Below are 19,367 nucleotides of genomic sequence, written 5' to 3' on the forward strand. Positions count from 1 at the left end.
GCATGTTGGTTATATGATGCTGGTTATCCCACATTACCAGGATAGGGAAACCTCAGGCTCAAGCCCAAAACCAGTTGTCTAGATCTTTCTATAAGGCCATTAGGACTCACCCCAGATCATAATCCCTGCTCAACGCCAAGCCAAACTGCTGGCCAGCCCTGCTTTGCTTTCCTGGGTGGTTTTTGCCTGTCTGGAATGCATCACGTTTCCTGTCAGGATTGGGATCCCACACAGTGGTTTCTTTGGAAAGCCACCAGTGCTTTATTTTTTTTAAAAAAAACATGCTTAATGTATTGCTTGACCTTACATATTGTTTTGATTCAATGGCATATGCATGGATTTCCCACTGAATGTACTGAAATGCTCGTCCTCTTCGTCCTTGTTCCTGAAAGGTGAGTCTGATGAGGAACTGCCAGCCCCCTCGCAAAGCTTGGAGAGCTTCTCAGATGAACACCCTCTTTGTTTTCCTGCTCTTTTTTCCATCTTTCACTGGAGTCCTCTCTGTCATAGCAGTCACCGTCTGGAGGTAAGCAGGATTGCTTCTTCCCCCTTGTCAGATTACATTGCCCTGCCCAAGTCTTTTGTATACAGAGAGGGAATCTGTGGCCCTCCAGATATTACTGGACTACAACTCCCATCATCCATTGGCTGTGCTGCCTGGGGTTGAAGGGAGCTGGACTCCAAGAATATCTGGAGGGCCATTGGTTCTCTATTCCTGTTTTACTGTTTTAGTCTTTGCTTCTGATATTTTTTGTGAGGGGTTGGTTGCAGCATGCAGAGGAAGAGCTTGTCGCAAGGGCAGGTGTAAATCACCCCATGAATGAGCTAATCACAGGTGCAAGCAAATAGTTACACTAACAGCCTAGTGCCCTGACTATATCTGTGTTCAGTGCAGTGGTGTGTCTGTCTGTTAGTCAGTGTTAAAAAAGGTAAAGGGACCCCTGACCATTAGGTCCAGTCGCGGACGACTCTGGGGTTGTGGCACTCATCTCGCTTTACTGGCTGAGGGAGCTGACATTTGTCTGCAGACAGCTTCTGGGTCATGTGGCCAGCATGACTAAGCCGCTTCTGGCAAACCAGAGCAGCACACAGAAACGCCATTTACCTTCCCGCCGGAGCAGTACCTATTTATCTACTTGCACTTGACGTGCTTTCAAACTGCTAGGTTGGCAGGAGCAGGGACCAAGCAACGGGAGCTCACCCCCCTGCGGGGATTCAAACCACCGACCTTCTGATCAGCAAGCCCTAGACTCTGTGGTTTAGACAGCGCCACCCGCTTCCCTATTCAGCATTACTTGTCTGGTATTACATCTTACATTGCTGAACTTATTTAGAAATACTTTTTACTTTTGTGTATTTGTATATATCTGTATCTCCCAAAGTCTACAAGCTGTATATATCTACATTCAGAACTGTTTTACTGAGCCTTATCTTCTGCAACTGTAAATATCCGAACTCTTTCAGTGTAGTGATGGTACTGGGAGCAACTTCCACTGTGTGGGCATCTCACCTCAGATTCCCAACAATTGATGCTGAATCTGGTCCTCCTGGCCTCTCTGCCCCAGCCCTGCCTTCAACAAAGGAGATTGCACTCCATTAACAGGAAGCAGTGTGTACTTTGTAAAATGGTGTGGTTTGTCTTTCTGAGCCAAAAAATTGACAAGGAAGGGAAACCATGAAATAGTCTCCTCCCCAGTGCTTCTTCCACTCTGTTTTGGACCTCATCCTGCCCCAGGCTGAAAACATGGAAGATGGCTCCCCAGTTGACCTGTTCTTTGAGCCAAAAACCTCTAAGGGCCATGGCCAGTCAGTGCTGTGTGAGATAGACCATTTTTTTAAATGAAGCAGCTTCCTTATATCCTTAATTAAATCTTCTTAAAAAACAACAACACTCCTTCCAAATATTTATGGAAATGGTTTCACACTGGGCTTTAGAATGCAGCAATGGTACTGCATCGTGAATCGTATCCATGCCATTGTTCTGTGTGTGCTAAAATATGTGGACCTCTTCCTAAAAAACCTTCCCCTCCCCTCTTTGCTTAGGTTGGAGCCTTCTAAGACATGTGGCCCTTTCCGTGGTTTGGTGACTGTCTTCGAATCTGTTTCCAACTGGATGGGAATACTCGCCAGTTATCCCAGTTCGAGATGGGTTGTGTGGATTTATCACAACTTTATTGAAAGCGTGCATTTCTTCTTCATCCTCTCCATCATTGTTTTGTAAGTTCCTGTCAGCTGTGCGTTTCTTTATTTTAGCAATGTAATAAGAAAAGGTAGATCTTCTTTTATTTGCAAACGGAAGTGCTAATTTTAATTTCTTAAACTCTTTGTTTTAGAATCATCACCTACCTCTACTGGCAAATAATAGATGGGCGTAAAATAATGGTTAAACTTCTGCAAGAGCAGATCATCAATGTGAGTATGTTGCTGGGGAGGCTTCCTGTTAGTTTGGCTATTCATTCTCTGGCATAGAATTTTATATTGTTGGATGTTTGGGTGCAACTCAGCTTCTGGAATAGGGGTTTGCACGGGGTAAAGGTAGATGCAGTGAGGGACATCCCCAGACTATCCGTGTCCTTTAATCTATCAGCTTCCTTCTCTGTCTCCCTGTTGTTTAGACTGATTCAACTTTCGTTACATCCTGTTTAAAACTTCCTCCTCCTACTACTTCTCCCTTGGACCTCAATATGAGAGGTCATCTTTAACTATTTGTTCATCTCCAGATTAGTTAGGGTGGAACTAGAAGCATTTATCTCCAAGTTTTGTGTTTCCTACAGAAAACAACTTTATTGCTTTCTTACCTCCATGCATCTCCCTCTGTGTGTGATCGCAATTGGTGAAGTCTACTCTCTAACCAAGATTTACTAGCTAAACACTGCTCACTCTGCATACTAAAGGGTTTCAATAAGTAGCTCTTGCTCTCCCTCCCTCCCACCCCCACCCCCCAAAAAATACCAGCAGCAGACACCATGGCCACCACTCTTCCCTCTGGATTCAAAATTCACAGAAGTGTTGACATTTCTGATTGGTTACCCTTGTAACCAATTTGACTGCTGCTTAGAGCCAGTCGAAGAGGTGGAGTTTGGGGGCTTCCCCCAAGCCAAGGTAAAAGAGGAGGGAGGCTGGGATTTGCTTAAGGGGGCAGTGCACAGATGATTCAGTGCACCTGAATACAACATAGAGGGCTAAAGGAGACATTGCATTAAACACTCATTTTTAAAAGTATGCTTGTACTGACTACATTTATTTTGGGATTGAGGGGAGGGCATTTATTTTGGGGGGATATTCTGGATCAGAGCCCTGCAATCCAGATCATGGCTGTTCTCAGATTTCCTGCCAAAACACCTGCTATCCTCTCTCCTCCCAATGGCGCTGTTAGCTGTAACGACAATCTTCTGGAGAGAGACCCCACAGCTCAATTTTCTTTAAAATTAATGTGGCCAGTATACACATTTTTTCAAAAGCGTGTTTACTGTACAATATGGATTGCTACCTCCACACCTGAAAGGGTCCATTTTTTGTGGTAAGGGGAAAATTGCTGTATGAAGAAGTATCAAATGCATGCATCTCCCCTCTGCATCTTCTAATACTGTACTCACTTTTTGTATGTGTATAGGAAGGTAAAGATAAAATGTTCCTGTTGAAGAAATTACGTGCGCTGCAGGCATCTAAACTTCAGAATCGGGGAGAGCAGCCACAGGTTAGTTGTGAAAATGTGGGCTTGTAAAATACTGCCTTATTCATTATGGGCCGTTAAAACAATTGGCTAAATAATCTGGGGAAATACATGATGCAACATGGCAAGTTGTTTATTAGTATTGCACTAGATGGCAGCAGCGATTGCACAAAAATCTCAGGCAACTGGAGGTGCCTGTGTTGCGTGCAGGTTTAATCCCCTAGGTATTAAGTCTTGGGATACAAGACTTGCCTTGAGCATGTTACGACTTTTGTAGTTGCAGTCCTTTCCGTCCATCCTGAAGTGTGGTTAAGTATACACAGTGTGCCTAATTTTGATACTTCTCCCCTGCACACACAGAGGAGTTCATCTGTGCGCCAGTCAACTAGACAGCAGGTACCTGCACCATTGCCTAACTCCACTGAAAGCTCTCCAGTAACAGAGGAACGAGACTCTTACTTTGAGGTAATGGCAACAGCAACTGAGAGAGGACCTCTGGGCATTTGCATTGAATTGAAATTCTTTTACCACTCTTCTATGCTTCAGAGCTCACCTAGAGTATTGTTTGTCCAGTTTTGGCCATTGGAGTTTGCAGGCCCAAGCTCAGTGGTCGAGCAATCCGCTTGGCATGCAGAAGGTCCCAGGTTTATTCCCATTGTATCTAGGTAGGGCTGGGGAAAGCTCCTGCCTGGAGAGCTGCAGTCAGTCCATCCCTGGTGACTGTTGGCACTGATAGGGCAGAAGGCAGGGAAGTCAACAGTAGGTGCTGCCAGAGCTAATGATGGGCGGAGCCAACTGATTCTAGTTCCACCCCCATCCTCTTGCCCTTTCTGAGTTCTACAGAAAGGATTCAGACTAAACATTAGATGGAGCTTTCTAGTGGAGTTGAAGCTGTTTTGACAGCGCAGCAGGCTGCCTAGAATGGTGATGACCTCTCCTTTGGTTAGAAACATTTAAAGGGAGGCTGGATGGCCACATATTGGGGGTGCTGTGGTACTGAATTTCCCACTTCAAACAGGGGGCTTGGCTGGATGACCTTTGAGCTTCCTTCCAACTCCAATTATTGCTTGGAGCCTCACAATTTGGTGTCTTTACACTGCCTGTGTAGGTGGCAAAAAGCAGGTAGAAATCAAAGCTGCCTAGTCCTTCCTCAGCAGCCCATGTTCCCAGCAGTGCTTGAATTATGTCCCTAACTTCTCAGTGCTGGAACTCAAGGACAAATGAAGATTAGAAATTGTGCAATAGTAGCTCCCCGGAGAAGCTCCCCATCTAGTCCAGCACCCTGTTCTCACAGTGGCCAATCAGATGCCTATAGGAAGCCCTCAAGTGGGATCTGAGCACAACAGCAGTCTCTGTGCACTGCAGTTTCCAGTAACTGGTATTCAGCAGCATGAACAGCACTGAAGTGCATTGCGCCAAGTGCTTTTAATTATCAGTGGCGGAATCAATTGTTCCAGCAAGAGCAGACCAAAGCGAATGTTCTGATTTGGAATCCCTTGGTGGTGGTGGTAGTTGGTGTGGAAATACATGGAAAATCTCCAGGGTGTGTTCTGATAGTTGATTTGGCACTCACAAGAAACAGATGTTATCATAGATCCTGGCTGGAGCAGAATGGAGGAGAGCGCTTCCAAGGTGCAAGCAGTTGGAGAATAAAGAATGTGGCAATTAAAGCCCCGAAATTCCCTTGCCTCATTTTAGACATAAGCAAATGGGGATCTGTCTATTATTACATTGCTATGTTTTTCTTCCCTTTAGCTTGCAAGACCCCAGATGACCAGCTTCTCTCGTGGTAAGCATAAGCCTGGCACAGATAGGCAGAGAAGGCGGCAAAAAATGAAAACCCAGCTCTCTGGAGATCTAAAGCCCTTTTCAGGCATTCAGCTATTAGTAGGAGGGTGCAGGGCTGGCTCTCCCCCTACACAGAACTACACAGTGCATTAGCTGACATGTTACTGACGTAGTCAAGAGGCTTATATTGTATGCATGATGCTTCCAACATGGAAACTCAGGGTCCCCATCTCTGAAGCGACTCTTATGTGTGTTAGGCAGCTCCCTTCAGATTGACCTGCCCATGTGTAATGTGGGGGATGTGGCCACTTCATGTGCTGTTGAGGGAAGGGGGCTAGCCCCAAATCTTTCCACAGTCCTTTTCATGTGTTCAGAAATTAATACCTGAATAGGGCTATAGTTCCATAGTTTGGTATTAACATCTGAGTTAGCAAACTATGGTTTGTGTTTGCCACTTATCAGGATTGGAAAGCCACTTCAAACGGTGATTTTCAATTCCATGTTGGAGAGGAAGCAGAAACTGGTTTGGTGATATGGGATGGGGGGGGCAAACTATGGCTCATTGGAATCAGGAATTAGAAGTGGGGGAGATAAAGGGAAAGCAGAAGCCACAGGCTTGGTGCAAACAGCCAAACCAGCTCATTGTTTGAAAAAGTGTATCAGCATAGGTGGACTACTGGTTGAACCTAGCAAAATCATCATTCTGCTTTTAAAAAGCAACTTCTGCTTCGAAAATAAATGATCTATGGGCTCTCGTCCAGAGCACAGTCCCAATCTGGATTGGGGTCCCACAAATTTCCTGCCGACGATCTCTCTCCCACCCACCCGTTTACCCCTGAAGGTAATTCTTGCAGTATGCCTCATCTTCTGGAGAAAATAGGGTTCCAATCCAGATTGGGAGTGCACTCCATATCTGGGACACACAGCTGATTTTTCTTCAAAATACCAATGTTCAGTTTAAGGATGCTTCTTAAAAACACGTGAATGACCGAGAGAGGCATTGACAAAAAGGGCTGTGAATAATCTCCATTCCACGTGTGTCATGGTTTGATTAGGAATGTGGGTAACTTCTATCAAATACGACAGTGCTGATGCTTTGCCATCTTGTCTTGTTTGCAGTTCATGAGAGTAGCCATCCAGCCAAGAATGCTACAGCTTCCGAAGCTCTGGCTCTGGCTTTGAGAGCCAGGCAGGAGGCTGAATGGGAAATGGGAGATGATGAAAGTTCCTGAAAGTGGAGGAGTGCAAAATGGACAGAGAAGCACTCTTGAGAATTTTGCTATTTGCACTACTGAGGCCTTAGAAGGATCTGTTTGCACTTCTGAAAATTGACAAATGAAGGATGGTGTTGAAAACCAAGGCTTTTTGCATCAAAAAAATGTATTTTTTCACTGGTTGCAATTTTGCTTTATTATATTTTTTTTGAAAATATTGTGAAACATAATTAAAACAGGATGCAGCTCATCAACGGAATCCAGGACAGGATTGACTACATATGGAAAGATGTAAGATTAAATACCTTTTTCATGGAACTTTCTTACTGGATTAGTGTAAATTATTGCGATTAATAACTGCCAAGTACAGGTCTGTAAATATTTGTTGTAATCTTTCTGAAATGCTTTATTTTTGCTGTGTTGATCGGAACATTTTTTTACAGAGATTAGAGGCATTTATAAAGAATGATAATGAGAGCTCTGTTGTTTTTTTTAATTAACAGGCATTGTGTCACCACTGTGAAATGTTAAATCTGGTTACATATATCTTACTTCATATCTATGCAGTCCCAACCTTTTCTGGAGAACAATGGCTACATAACCAAACATCCCCCCCCCCCAGTTGTAATGTAAGTTTGGAAAACAGAAACCTGTTTTAGCTGTGACTTTGCAGCTGCACATTTTTAAATTGTTTGACAAGGACCCTCTTATTTCTCCTACATCAATGGTTGGCTGCTTCAGTTGCCATCTGGCCCAGCTAATTCCTTCCAGCCAAACTACTCGTATGAATTGCAATCAAGAGCACTTTTGAGGAGTGCCTGGCTGCTGGAATCAGGATTGCATCTACAACAGGAGTCGGGCGAGTTCTTGCTGCTCAGCTGTTTGTGGTGCTTGGCTTCTTCCTGTGAAAAGCTGGTTTGCAGAGTTTAAGGCACAACCTTTGCCCTTCCTAGTGTACTCCTAGTTCTTCAAGTGCTTCTGTATCCCTACTAGATTTCCGCATCCATTTCTCCCCAAGTGGTCGTATTTTCTTTGCTTCTACTTTGTCAGGTATTTTCTAGTTTCCCTAACATAAGCAACTTCCATAGTAAAGACATTTCCTTTGTGTGCGTTATTTAGTGATCTTCTGAATGCTATTACTTTGGAATAGGTTGTACTTCATGCATTTTCAGAGTAAAGTGCAAGGACAACCTGCAAAGAATCTTGGTCAGAGGAGCAGATCCTAATTTGTAAGATTTAACTTGTTGCTTCAAAAGCAGTGCCAAATGTGAATTCAAATTGGCACCTAAACTGAGCCCCCAAAATCTTTTCCTACTTACCCATATATAGTCTAGTCCTGGCTGTGGTGTTGCTCCATGTTGTTGCCAGGTTTCGCTTTTCAGCAAATGCCTCTTATTCATCTCCCCCAGGGAGGATTCTGTTGCACCCAGCCACCCACTTACCCATAAGGCAGTACTGCAACCGGCAACACTTGGCCTAATTTCTTCCAGTCCCCCAAATGCTTTGATTTCCTCTTGCTCTCTGGTCCACGCCTTGGAGAACTGGCTTGTCTTTTGACTAGACAACGAGGAGGTATATGCAGTTGTTTCCCTACTATTTCATTCTAAGTACAGGCTAATGAATGTGTTTCAAGTCATGTCAGTGATTGGTAAAGGCCTAGCATTGATTTATTTCCAAAAAAAGCAGCTTAATTTAGAAAAAAAGTGTCAATCCTCTACAAGTCCACACCTGCATTAAACCAACCTGATTCTTTAAAAGGGCTGCACAGCCCTCTCTTAGACTCTCAGTTCTTCTTGCTAGGATTAAAATTGATTGTAATGTTAAGACACCATCCAGCATGATGAAAAGAAACATTTGGATCCACTTTGCATTGTGATCATTCAGTCCCAAGAAAATCAGTATGAATCCTTGAAGTTCCACTGCTGACAAACTTCAGTTTGCTTTAAAGAAGAAACCCAAAAGAATCCAGCAAAGGCTAAAGGCTAGAAGTGAGGGTCACAGTCCTCCACTAAGCTGTCAGTGATGTAGCTGGCCTGGAGAACATTTTCATAGTACATTTTTTCAGCAAATGTGTTGACTGTCCAAGCCACAACTTGAATTCCTTTGGAAGACCACTGTCTCACATATTCCCTAAAAAGGATAATGTCAGAAATGATGTGAGGGAAGACTGCAAGTGACTGCAATTAAAACCAAACCCTTTATTATTTCATGTTCTCTATAGTAACAGCAGGCCATCTTTTTGGTCCTTAACCCACAATCTTTCCCCCCTATTTTGTTTAAGTTAAGGTGTGGTATTCGATTGGAAACCATCTCTTAGGGATATCTATTGAGGCCATCAGAGGGAGAAACAGCAGCATGCCTAGGTACATTTCCAGCTGAAAGCCCTGCCTCCCTCCATGTCCCCAGTGCCGTCGCTGAGGAAGCAGCACCCAGGTATCTGCCCACCTGAAAGCCTTGGCTATGTGTATGGAGCTAAATTATCCTGCCCTTTTCAAGCTACCATAAGAGGGTATTTACCCTGAAAGGTTGTTTACAAGTACTACAGATGAGAATTACCCATACAGTTAAAGGTAAAGGGACCCCTGACCATTAGGTCCAGTCGTGACCGACTCTGGGGTTGCGGCGCTCATCTCACTTTATTGGCGGAGGGAGCCGGCATACAGCTTCCGGGTCATGTGGCCAGCATGACTAAGCTGCTTCTGGCGAACCAGAGCAGTGCACGGAAACACCGTTTACCTTTCCGCTGGAGCGGTACCTATTTATCTACTTGCACTTTGACGTGCTTTCGAACTGCTAGGTTGACAGGAGCAGGGACCGAGCAACGGGAGCTCACCCTGTCGCAGGGATTCGGACCGCCGACCTTCTGATCAGCAAGTCCTAGGCTCTGTGGTTTAACCCACAGCACCACAGCAACCATACAGTTAGGGTGGTTTAAATAAAAGCTCATCAGGCACCCACTATGTTGACACCTGCACTCTGTTCTTTTATGTCTCGCATGATTCGGTGTATGCCTACCCTCCCCCCTCATCCCCCCCCGATCCTTTGAGGAATATCTTAGCTGAGGGTGGGTTAGACAAAGGGTAGCCAGCACAGTGCCCTACAGATGTTGTTGGGTTCCATAGGCAGTGATCAGGACTGATGGGACTTGTAGTCCAACAAGCAGCTGCAGGGCACCTCCCACTGGCTATCCCAGAGTATAGTCAAGGTTTTCTGCTTACTGTGAAACGAAATTTTTCTGCACCAGAAAAACGGAAACCCCACAGAAGTGCCACAGGAAGTTGTGCATGCTCCAGTCCAAAATGATGTCCAGCATCATCATGAAATAATGTTTCCAGCAGGAAGTGTAGCGAGGCTTCCCATCTCCAAAGTAACTAAAGCTCCATGGTCGGTGAGTTAGAGCTGTTAAAACATTCCTATCAGCTTGCTTCATCTACAAGGCCAAGCAGAGAAACAAATGAATACATTTTGAGGTACAAAGACTGATATTGCAAGGGAGACTTGACTTTCATCATTTCAAGCTTGACTTTGATGGTACGTAATCTTGCTATATCTGGTAGTCTGGCGTTTGTAGAGAAAGGGTCAAAGGCTGGAACTCAACCTCGCATCATGTTTGCTAAAGAAGTCCAGACATTTTGTGCCACAAACCTAAATACTCTTAGAAGTACACCTTACTGATTTTATTTACTTCCCAAATTATGTATCTGCCTTGAAGAGCTGCGTGCTGGAATAGTTTTAAAACTATTTGGTTTATAGCAATTAAACTAATGATTAAGGTTGCTTGTATTGGGTACCTGTACACCCCCCCCATGAAGCAAGCTTAGGACTGATTTTAGGTTTTGGGGGGGTCCTGCGTAAGCTGTCTTCAGTAAACCCTGACCTCCTTTATCCATGACCCATACAACACCCCCCCACTGTGCTTGCAAAATGAGGGGAGTCCATATGACGCTTCACAGTGGACAGAATTATTCAAGATTTTAAAGTGAAGGCCACGTTGTCAATCTTTAACATATCCTCCCCACTTCCGTAAGATTATGTACGTGTAATGCTGAAATTACCCAAATTAAAATCTTACCATGGCAACAACAGAACACTTAGGTGAAAAATTGTACCTTATAGACAACGTCCGGCATAAAAGAGCAAACGATGCTAGTGTTGTACAGCCGAGGATATTCCAAGTACAGGGGTTTTAGGGCTGCAACTGCCTGCCAGGAAACAAGTTACATGAAAGAAGTGCAAAGCAGTTTAAAGGTAATTTTGAAATTTTGTTATTATAGCCTGAAGGTCAGACTGGAGATGGAAAGGATTGCATCTTTTTTTTTGAATGCAAGATGCTGACCTTTGGTTTTGCCATTCAGCTGGCTTAGGTACTTCTAGTCAAGACAAGGGTACTTGCTATTGTAGTGGTGTGTATACAAAGATAAAATTATTGTTTGAGACATACATCAAGGAAGGCCCAATTTGCTCCAGTGGAAAATTTGCTTTTGGCAAGCATTTTGGTTCAGTACGTAAGAGACAGATTCAGAAAAGGACCAGTAGCTCAGTATTAGAGTACATGCTATGCTAAAGGTGCCATGTTCAGTCCTCAGCATCACCATTTAAGACTGATTTCAGGTAGCAGCAGCACTGGGAAAGACCCCTGTCTGTGGCTCTGGAAAGCTGCCAACTATTGGACTACAAGGCTGGACTAGGCAGATCTACAGTCTGACTATATATAAGGCATCTACATGCATACATATATACATACATGTATAATTCCATGTGCACAGTGCCAGAAAATGGGATAAATGCCCCTTCCCTACCCCACATCTACAACTTAAAGAAAACGTTGTTTCAAGCTTATTTTTAAGTAGTCTCACCCACAAAGGAAAGGGGCTTAAGTTATTCAGTATTATATTGCTATGAATAAGACCAAAGGCAAGGTAAATCAGCTATGATTGTAAATGGGCTGAAAAGGAAGCAGCACAAATGCTCTTCTTGTCTTGGTAAAATTGCATTAATGTTTTACTAAGAAAGATCTCTCAGATCTGATCAAATGGAAGACCTCTACCATGTGCTGTCCCACAAGAATGTGAGGCTTCAGCACAGTGGAAGAAAACGGTACCTTGTCTGCATTGCCCTTGACATCAAAGTAGATTGTGAGATCGTAATGCATACTTTCCAAAACAGCTTCTTTCAAAGTTGGTATTTTTTCTCCACGATAATCCCTCCTACCGAGAAATAGTAAAACATTAATTGTGTGCATTCCTGCATAAACATTTACATCAAAAAAAGGAATAATGCTTCTGTTCACTTTTATCACCATGAAGCATCTAAGGTAGGGGTGGGGGGCCTCTCTGATTGGTGAACCAGATGTTTATCTCCTCTCACCTCGTGGGCCAACTCTGACAGGTGGATGGGACCACCCACCTATCAGTCACCTGACTCCATTATAAGCATACTTATTTCCCATAAAATCTACAAGACAGATGGCTCCGACTGTGACCTAATATTAGAAAGAACTAAAATAATCAAAAAGTATGTGTTTTTACCAAAACATAGTCCAAGCTTAATATATCCAGTAGTATTCTGCTGGTGATGCTTGCGAACAGCCCAAAGCTGCACCCTTACAGTATTTTGGAATTATCTGACAGAAAACAGATCTGATTGGAAGAATTTCCCACCCATTCTTCAAGATTCTTTCCTTCCACCTATTGCCTTCACAAGAACCTGGTGAAGTAGGTTACACTGAGACCAAGTGACTGGCCCAAGATCACTCAATAAACTTCGTGGCTGAGAGGTGGCTCGAAGCCAGGCCTTCCCATCCATCGCTACATCAAGGGGAGCAGGTGGTGCTCATCTTTACAAACCACTTATCTCTACATACTTATTTGGGAATAAGAAATAATTATTTCTGTGGGATTTGCTTCCACATAACCATGCATAGGATCAGGCTGTAAGAGAAAATATTTTGCGTAATGGTACAGAAATATTGTATTTCCAGGTATGAATGAAGGTGTTCTTCAGATTGCTCACTTACCATAATCTATGTTTAGCAGCTGGATTAAATTTTCTGATATCAGCAAAGGTCAAGCTGTTTAGGTTTCCAGACCCATCCGTGGTCCTGTCTACAGTGTCGTCATGCATCAGGACAGGAATGCCATCAGCAGTGAATCCAAGGTCAATTTCTACCCCTGTTGCTCCATTCTCAGCTGCCTTGATAAACAAAAAACAAACTGCTTTAAACAGGACATTGGATAACAATGCAAATTTTGCATTGTAATCTGTGTTTTGTTACCATCACATTAGAAATGGGAAAACTGAAACGAATTCACCAGCTGTGACCTGACTTTCGTTGGTGCTGCAAGACCTTTCAGTACTATCGGTCATAGTATAGTGTTTTTGTACTGCCAGGCCAGGGTGGGGCTCGGAGTACAGAATTGTACCGGTTCCTGTCCAGCCTAAAGGACAGTTTTCTGAAGGCAGATCTGGGGATTAAGTGTTCAGCTTCTTGTTTGTTAATTGGCCTATGGAGATCCACAAGGTTGTACAGTATCTTTTCCCTCATGCCGGTTAATACTTACATGAAACTGCTGGGAGAGGTCATCTGGAGATATGATCACCATTATGTGGGTGACACCCAACTCTAGGATTGCTTTTCATCAGATTTTAGAGAGTAAAAACCCTTAACTGATTGTTATGGGTTAGATGTTAGTTAACAAACTGAGATGGTGCTGTTGGGGGCCTGTTATTTAATATCTTCAAAGTATTCAATTGACATTAGTGTGTTTTCAAGACCAATTCAAAGTGCTGGTTATCAACTTTAAAACACTAAATGGTTTGGATCCAGGGTTTCTAATGGGCCACTTGGTTCCACACAATTTCCCCCACCCATTAATATCATCAGGTTACGCTCTGCTCCGAGACACCCAAACATCTGAGGTGAGATTGGTTTGTAACTTGGAAGGAGACAAGCCTTCAGATAAAAAAAAAATAAACAATGAAGGTGCTCTCTTCTGTAACCTGCAGAGTGAATGTGAGGGAAGTTAATTTTATCTCTGAAAGCTTTTCTGGGAAGATATCCTGCAAAATTTGTACTGATTTCTTTAAGGGATGTGTCCTCTTGTGTCACCAAGAGGGTTGCCAGGCTTTTTCTTTTCTGACATTGATGCTGAAAAAAATAATAATCTTGCTGGGTTCTTCAAAGAAGAAAAATGTACAATTTGTATTTGTTTTTAAATGTTGAGTTTCTAATCTTTATAGTGAAGTGAACAAACAATGAGAGGCAATGTGTATCCCGCTCAGAGATAAGGAAACACTTTAAATCTCATAAAAGTCCAAGCAAAGACTGTGGAAGTCAGTTATCTGATTTGCAGAACAGATAAGAAACAGAGGAGTAAACAGCATCTCCCCTCAATGAGTTTGCAATGGATTGTCTTGGGAAGTGGAAGGTTACTATATTTACCCCCTAATGATTCACAAATATTTGCACCTCATCTCCCTTGTTAATCTCCTTACTCTGTTTAGGTTTCAGTTGATCTCAATAATCCCTGTGGTTCCTTGATGCTTTAATCACTCTCATTAGTACAGCAAGTGAGGGTTACCTTCCCTTGTTTGTCACACATTTAATTGCAACCGCTAGCTTCAGGACAGGTTATAAACCTCAAAGGTTTACTATTCCATTGCAAGTCTGCACTGGAACATTACTTTGAAATTAGGTCTCTTATTCCAGAATTTAAAACAATTATTCCAGAATTTAACACTCATTGCTAGCCTGCTTAAATTCCTACCCCATAGGAACACTGTGAGGATAAAATAGGGAAGAGGGAAACAATATATGCTGCCACCTTGAGATTCTTGGAAGGGGAGACAGACAGACAGACAGACAAAAAATAAAATAAAATAAAATTGTGGAGATTAACCTTGGACCTAAATTCTAAAATTCCTGATAAATCACAACCCTTTAGGGTGGGAAAGTCAGCATCTGCCCACTAAAAAGAAGAATGGTGTGTCTGTCATTTCTCCTGGTCAAGAGAAAATCCAGGCTGGTTCTTTTGTGTTTGCATGTTCCTTACAAGAGATGGGCTTAATCCCAGTACTGCTGCATAGTCCACAAGAGCCTGCAGTTGCTTTGTAGTTTCTCTCTTCTACAAGGAGAGTTGCTTCTATAGGAGGATGCAAACTTTTCAATCACACCAATGAAATAGAATAGAAAGAGGCACAATTTTTGGACCCCTCCCTGTTCTAGTCTTCTTCTGTTGTGCATCTCCCTCCCTCCAAGCACACAACTAAAAATTAGACTTCCCCCGTTTTATTTATGTTACACTGTAGAATGCCCCCTTCATTTATACCTAAGCCCCTGAACCTTCCAGAAGTTGTTTAAGAGAGTTCTCCCTAAACTGGCTTTTGGTGGTAAGGGATAGAGAAGACGCCTGCTCCTTGGGAGAAAGGCGATGGCAAACCTAGACAGCATCTTAAAAAGCAGAGACATAACCTTGCCAACAAAGGTCCGCATAGTTAAAGCCATGGTTTTCCCAGTAGTGATGTATGGAAGTGAGAGCTAGACCATAAAGAAGGCTGATCGCCGAAGAATTGATGCTTTTGAATTATGGTGCTGCAGGAGACTCTTGAGAGTCCCATGGACTGCAAGAAGATCAAACGTATCCATTCTTAAGGAAATCAGCCCTGAGTGCTCACTGGAAGAACAGATCGTGAAGCTGAAGCTCCAATACTTTGGCCACCTCATGAGAAGAGAAGACTCCCTGGAAAAGACCCTGATGCTGGGAAAGATTGAGGGCACAAGGAGAAGGGAACGACAGAGGACGAGATGGTTGGACAGTGTTCTCGAAGCTACCAGCATGAGTCTGACCAAACTGCGGGAGGCAGTGGAAGACAGAAGTGCCTGGCGTGATCTGGTCCATGGGGTCACAAAGAGTCGGACACGACTAAACGACTAAACAACAACAACAAAGGTATAATAAATAAAACTGCAATTATAATAATGCATTTGCATAATCTATGGTGTGGACCGCACTTGCAATAACAGTACTATGCCCACTTTCGATCACCACAACTCAAAAAGAATATTAGAGAGCTGGGAAAGGTGCAGAAAAGGGCAATGTTGGGAAATGAGCTGGATAACTCAGTTGGTGACAGTGTGGTGCTGATAACGCCAAGGTTGCAGCTTTGATCCCTGGATGGGACAGCTGCATATTCCTGCATTGCAGGGGATTGGCCTAGGCCCAAGAGATAATCCTCAGGGCCCATTCCAACTTTGATTCTACAATCAGTTGCCTACGATCATGAAGCTGGAGCAACTTACCAAGGAGCAAAGGTAAAGTGAGGAAAAAGTAGATAGATCAAGAATTTTTCTTCCCCTCTCCTAGTACTAGAACCCAGGGTATTTTGATGAAACTGAATGGCAAGAGATGCAGGACAGAAGAATTATTACACACGCAGTGACAGCTGATTCCGTAAGATGCAATGATGACTGCCAACATAGCTTTAGGGTATGGCTGTAATAAAATACAGTGCTAACAATAACAATGCATGCCATGTGTTATTTCAGGTACAATAGTGACAAGCATATACAGTGGTACCTCGGGTTAATTCATTCCGGACGTCCGTTCTTAACCTGAAGCTGTTCTTAACCTGAGGTACTACTTTAACCTTAAGCACCACTTTAGCTAATGGAGCCTCCTGCTGCTGCCGCGCCACCGGAGCACAATTTCTGTTCTCGTCCTGAAGGAAAGTTCTTAACCCGAGGTAACATTTCTGGGTTAGTGGAGTCTGTAACCTGAAGCGTATGTAACCCGAGGTACCACTGTATGGGGAAAATTTTTCCAATGAATGCCGTGGCATTACTCTGAAGCCCTTTCCAGCAACAGGGAATGGGTTAAACACCCCAAGTCCCTTCCACACCCTCTAACCGAGTTTAAAACATTTGCTTCCTGCCTTCCTTCTTTCACACTCTGCTCTGTTTCGCCATCACCACCACAGTCCCCTGCAGGGCATGGTTTTATTTCCGATCGCATGCCTTAACGCCCCCCCAAAAAGAATATTTAATTTTAAATTATTTTTTCCCTCGCATTTTTTGGGGGGTGGACTTGGGGGAAGAAGATGTGGTATAATAAAGAGAACCAAATATTCGGGGGTCTGACCTGTCTGATGGCGGCCAGCGTGTTCTCGGGCGCGTCGTGTCCGCCGCCGCGGTGCGCGATGCGTGCCGGGTTGCCGCGCGGCTGGACGACCAGCTGGGCTCGCTGGACCGGCGCCGGCTCGAGGCTGAAGAGGCGCAGCACCAGGTAGAGGCCCGCCGTCAGCAGGCAGGAGAGCACGGCGCTCCGGCTCAGCACCAGCGCGGCCAGCAGCACCGTCGAGAAGGCGGCCAGCAGCCCCTCGGAGTAGCAGAACATGGCGGCCCGGCGGCCCCACAGGCGGAGGGGAGTCGCCCCCCCCCGCTCCCTCAACTGTCAGCGAAGGCGGCGGGCGCCCAGGAGGCAGCGCTCACCTGGGCCTTGACAGCATAATAGTGAGGCGAGGGCGCCGGCTCCCAGCCAATCGCCGCCCAGCTCCCCGGGCCGCCAGCCAATATGGAGCGAAGGATTGAGGCGAGGGGCGGGTGCATCCAGAATGAACTCTGCTTTGAAGCTACGCAGGCCAAGTCCAAGTACACACCATGCTGCTGCTGCTGCTGCTGCTGCTGCTGCTGCTGCTGCTGCTGCTGTTGTTGTTGTTGTTTTCTCCTTCAATGGGCACTATGATGCCGTTTTGTTTTGTTTTTTCTTTTGTATACCACCCTTTACCCGAAGATTTCAGGACAGTTTACAGCATAAAAAACACAATAAAAATAATAACAAAACGAAACAGAAACTCCCCCCCCCCAAGTCCTTTAAACAGTCTTGGGAGCAGCAGTGTGTTGAAGGCGTTGTCAGGAGACCACACCGTCCCAAGGGAAAGTGGGTAGCCCCACTGGCTTTTGGCTCTGACCCCCAATGCCCTACGAAGCAGTCACCCTCAACATAGAAAATACAAACTGATCAACTAAGACTTACTAATGCTGAAATTCTATATCTAGGAGGAAGCCCTGTTGGACTCCGTTGGCCTTATTTCTCGTGTAGACAGATGCTGCATAATTGCATTGTATCACAAGGATGCTACACCTGTCATTCACCCCGATCGCTGGCCATGCTGGCTGAGGCTGATGCGGGATGCAGGCAGCGGTTCTCAGCATCTACCTCTGGGAAGGGGCAAAGAGGGACTTGACGCCCTGTGAAACTGCCACATCATATGTGGACGAGTCAGCAAGGCGTAATAGTGAAATCAGGGAAGGAATTTCTTCCTTTGGAACACATCTAAATTTCTGAGCTGGACTCGTGGCTACAACTTGCAGCACACAATGGTGAACGTAAGTCTATTGCTACTATGGCTGCTGTTGTTTATTGCTTAAATAAATAAATAAATAAAAATGTGGGTCTCAGGGCAGTTCACAACCTAAAGTTACAATATAAACCCAAGTCCATTTGTCTAACTTTAACGTAATATTATTACCACGCAAAATCAAACATAAATCAAAATCATCACAGAAACAGATAGAAATAGCAAAGCAGAGGCAAATAAGGGGTCCAAGCAGCAATACTTTCGGAATCATAGAAACTGCAGCAAGCCTGTGGGAATTAAAACACAATTAACATGGGTACCGCTTATTTCCCTTGGCTCTTTCTCTAATTAAAACCGAAACGCCTCGGCGAGCTACTAAAAACCACAACTCCCAGCATGCCAAGCGCAAGCTTCCGCGTTCTGAGCCCTTGCGGGCCCCTCCTTGCATTGTGGGCGTTGTAGTTTCCCTTCCCCTCCTCCCAGCGCCGTATCTTAGAGACGGCCGTTGGCGGCTGGTTGCCGCGGTTTCTTGTCCCGCGAAGCCGGAAGCTGGAAGGCGGGCTCGTGTCGGGGCGGAGGGCAGGCTTGGCGTTGCCAGGGGCCGGGCCGTGGCGGGCGAGGAGCGCGTCCCGCTCGGCTGTGGGCGGCGGCGGAGGAGCCACCTGGCTGGAGGAGGCGCGCGGAGGCGGCGCGCATCTTGCGCTCCCTGAGAAGCGGGGACGGCGGCAGCCTTGAAGGGGAAGAGGCCGAGAGACGCTCACAAAAGCAGGAGGGTTGCCAACTGACCGGGAAGAGGAGCCGAGCGAGCTGCCTCGGCCTGTACGCCTTTGAGCGGCGTCTTGTTCTGCAGAAAGCAGCAGGTGAAGGAACGCCCCATGTTCTCTTTGTTAAACGTGTTTTATGCCTTTATGCTTATATACTGTAGGTTTTTATATTAAAAGAAAGAAAAAAAATGCATATATAAAGTTGCCCCTGACAAAAAACTGATAATCTTCCTTCGTTTTAAACAGTGCTTCACCTAATGGGCATTCTATTTAAAATGCATAAGGATAATAATGTTTTGGTATTTAAAATGCTTAGTGCCCCCTGTGAAAGCATGGCCTCTTTAAGAATTAAACCCAGAAATGGTATATATTAGGCCTTTTTTATTTGATAGGTTTTTTGTGCTGTGAACTAGTTTGTCGGTGCATCTATGCAAGGGCATTTTTTGTTTGTTGCTCGTTATGTTGTGTGTTTCAGTAGTTTTTTGTATGGGAGTGTTTATTGGTGGGTGGCTTTATACATGATTATTATTAAGAATAATATACAATAATCAAAGCAGCATTTAAAAAGTAACC

The 19,367-nt window shown here is 44.5% G+C and overlaps 3 protein-coding genes across 10 annotated transcripts in view; 2 read left to right on the plus strand and 1 right to left on the minus strand.

Moving 5' to 3' along the window:
- TMC5 (transmembrane channel like 5) overlaps nucleotides 1-6,997 on the plus strand; it is a 34,561-nt gene extending 27,564 nt beyond the window's left edge. The window contains exons 16-22 of the mRNA XM_083584565.1: nucleotides 393-526; nucleotides 2,044-2,217; nucleotides 2,334-2,412; nucleotides 3,614-3,697; nucleotides 4,034-4,138; nucleotides 5,429-5,462; nucleotides 6,581-6,997. Coding sequence (XP_083440691.1) covers nucleotides 393-526; nucleotides 2,044-2,217; nucleotides 2,334-2,412; nucleotides 3,614-3,697; nucleotides 4,034-4,138; nucleotides 5,429-5,462; nucleotides 6,581-6,693 — 723 coding nt within the window. The 3' untranslated portion in view covers nucleotides 6,694-6,997. The remainder of the gene's footprint in view (nucleotides 1-392; nucleotides 527-2,043; nucleotides 2,218-2,333; nucleotides 2,413-3,613; nucleotides 3,698-4,033; nucleotides 4,139-5,428; nucleotides 5,463-6,580) is intronic.
- Nucleotides 6,998-8,317: 1,320 nt separating this feature from the next.
- Nucleotides 8,318-17,066, minus strand: GDE1 (glycerophosphodiester phosphodiesterase 1; the record flags this gene model as incomplete). Of its 2 annotated transcripts, XM_083585351.1 has the most annotated exons (6): nucleotides 8,318-8,805; nucleotides 9,894-10,105; nucleotides 10,785-10,877; nucleotides 11,777-11,882; nucleotides 12,692-12,867; nucleotides 16,812-17,066. In XM_083585351.1, the coding sequence occupies 6 exons, from the start codon at nucleotides 17,064-17,066 to the stop codon at nucleotides 8,658-8,660; spliced, it is 990 nt and encodes a 329-aa protein (XP_083441477.1). In that variant the 3' UTR covers nucleotides 8,318-8,657. The 2 variants fall into 2 exon arrangements, with proteins under 2 accessions (XP_083441477.1, XP_083441478.1); XM_083585352.1 differs by lacking the exon at nucleotides 10,785-10,877.
- CCP110 (centriolar coiled-coil protein 110) overlaps nucleotides 16,958-19,367 on the plus strand; it is a 28,550-nt gene continuing 26,140 nt past the window's right edge. For 5 of the 7 annotated variants that reach the window (XR_014541401.1, XM_083584947.1, XM_083584953.1 and 2 more), the window contains exon 1: nucleotides 18,640-18,890. The gene's annotated coding sequence lies outside the window, so the exon portion shown is untranslated. Of the gene's footprint in view, nucleotides 18,059-18,639; nucleotides 18,891-19,367 lie in introns of those variants that run through there. The other 2 variants (XM_083584945.1, XM_083584949.1) reach the window with 2 other exon arrangements.

Source organism: Podarcis filfolensis (genome assembly GCF_964270895.1).
Source record: "Podarcis filfolensis genome assembly, chromosome: 14".
NCBI classification, from domain to species: Eukaryota; Metazoa; Chordata; class Lepidosauria; order Squamata; family Lacertidae; genus Podarcis; species Podarcis filfolensis.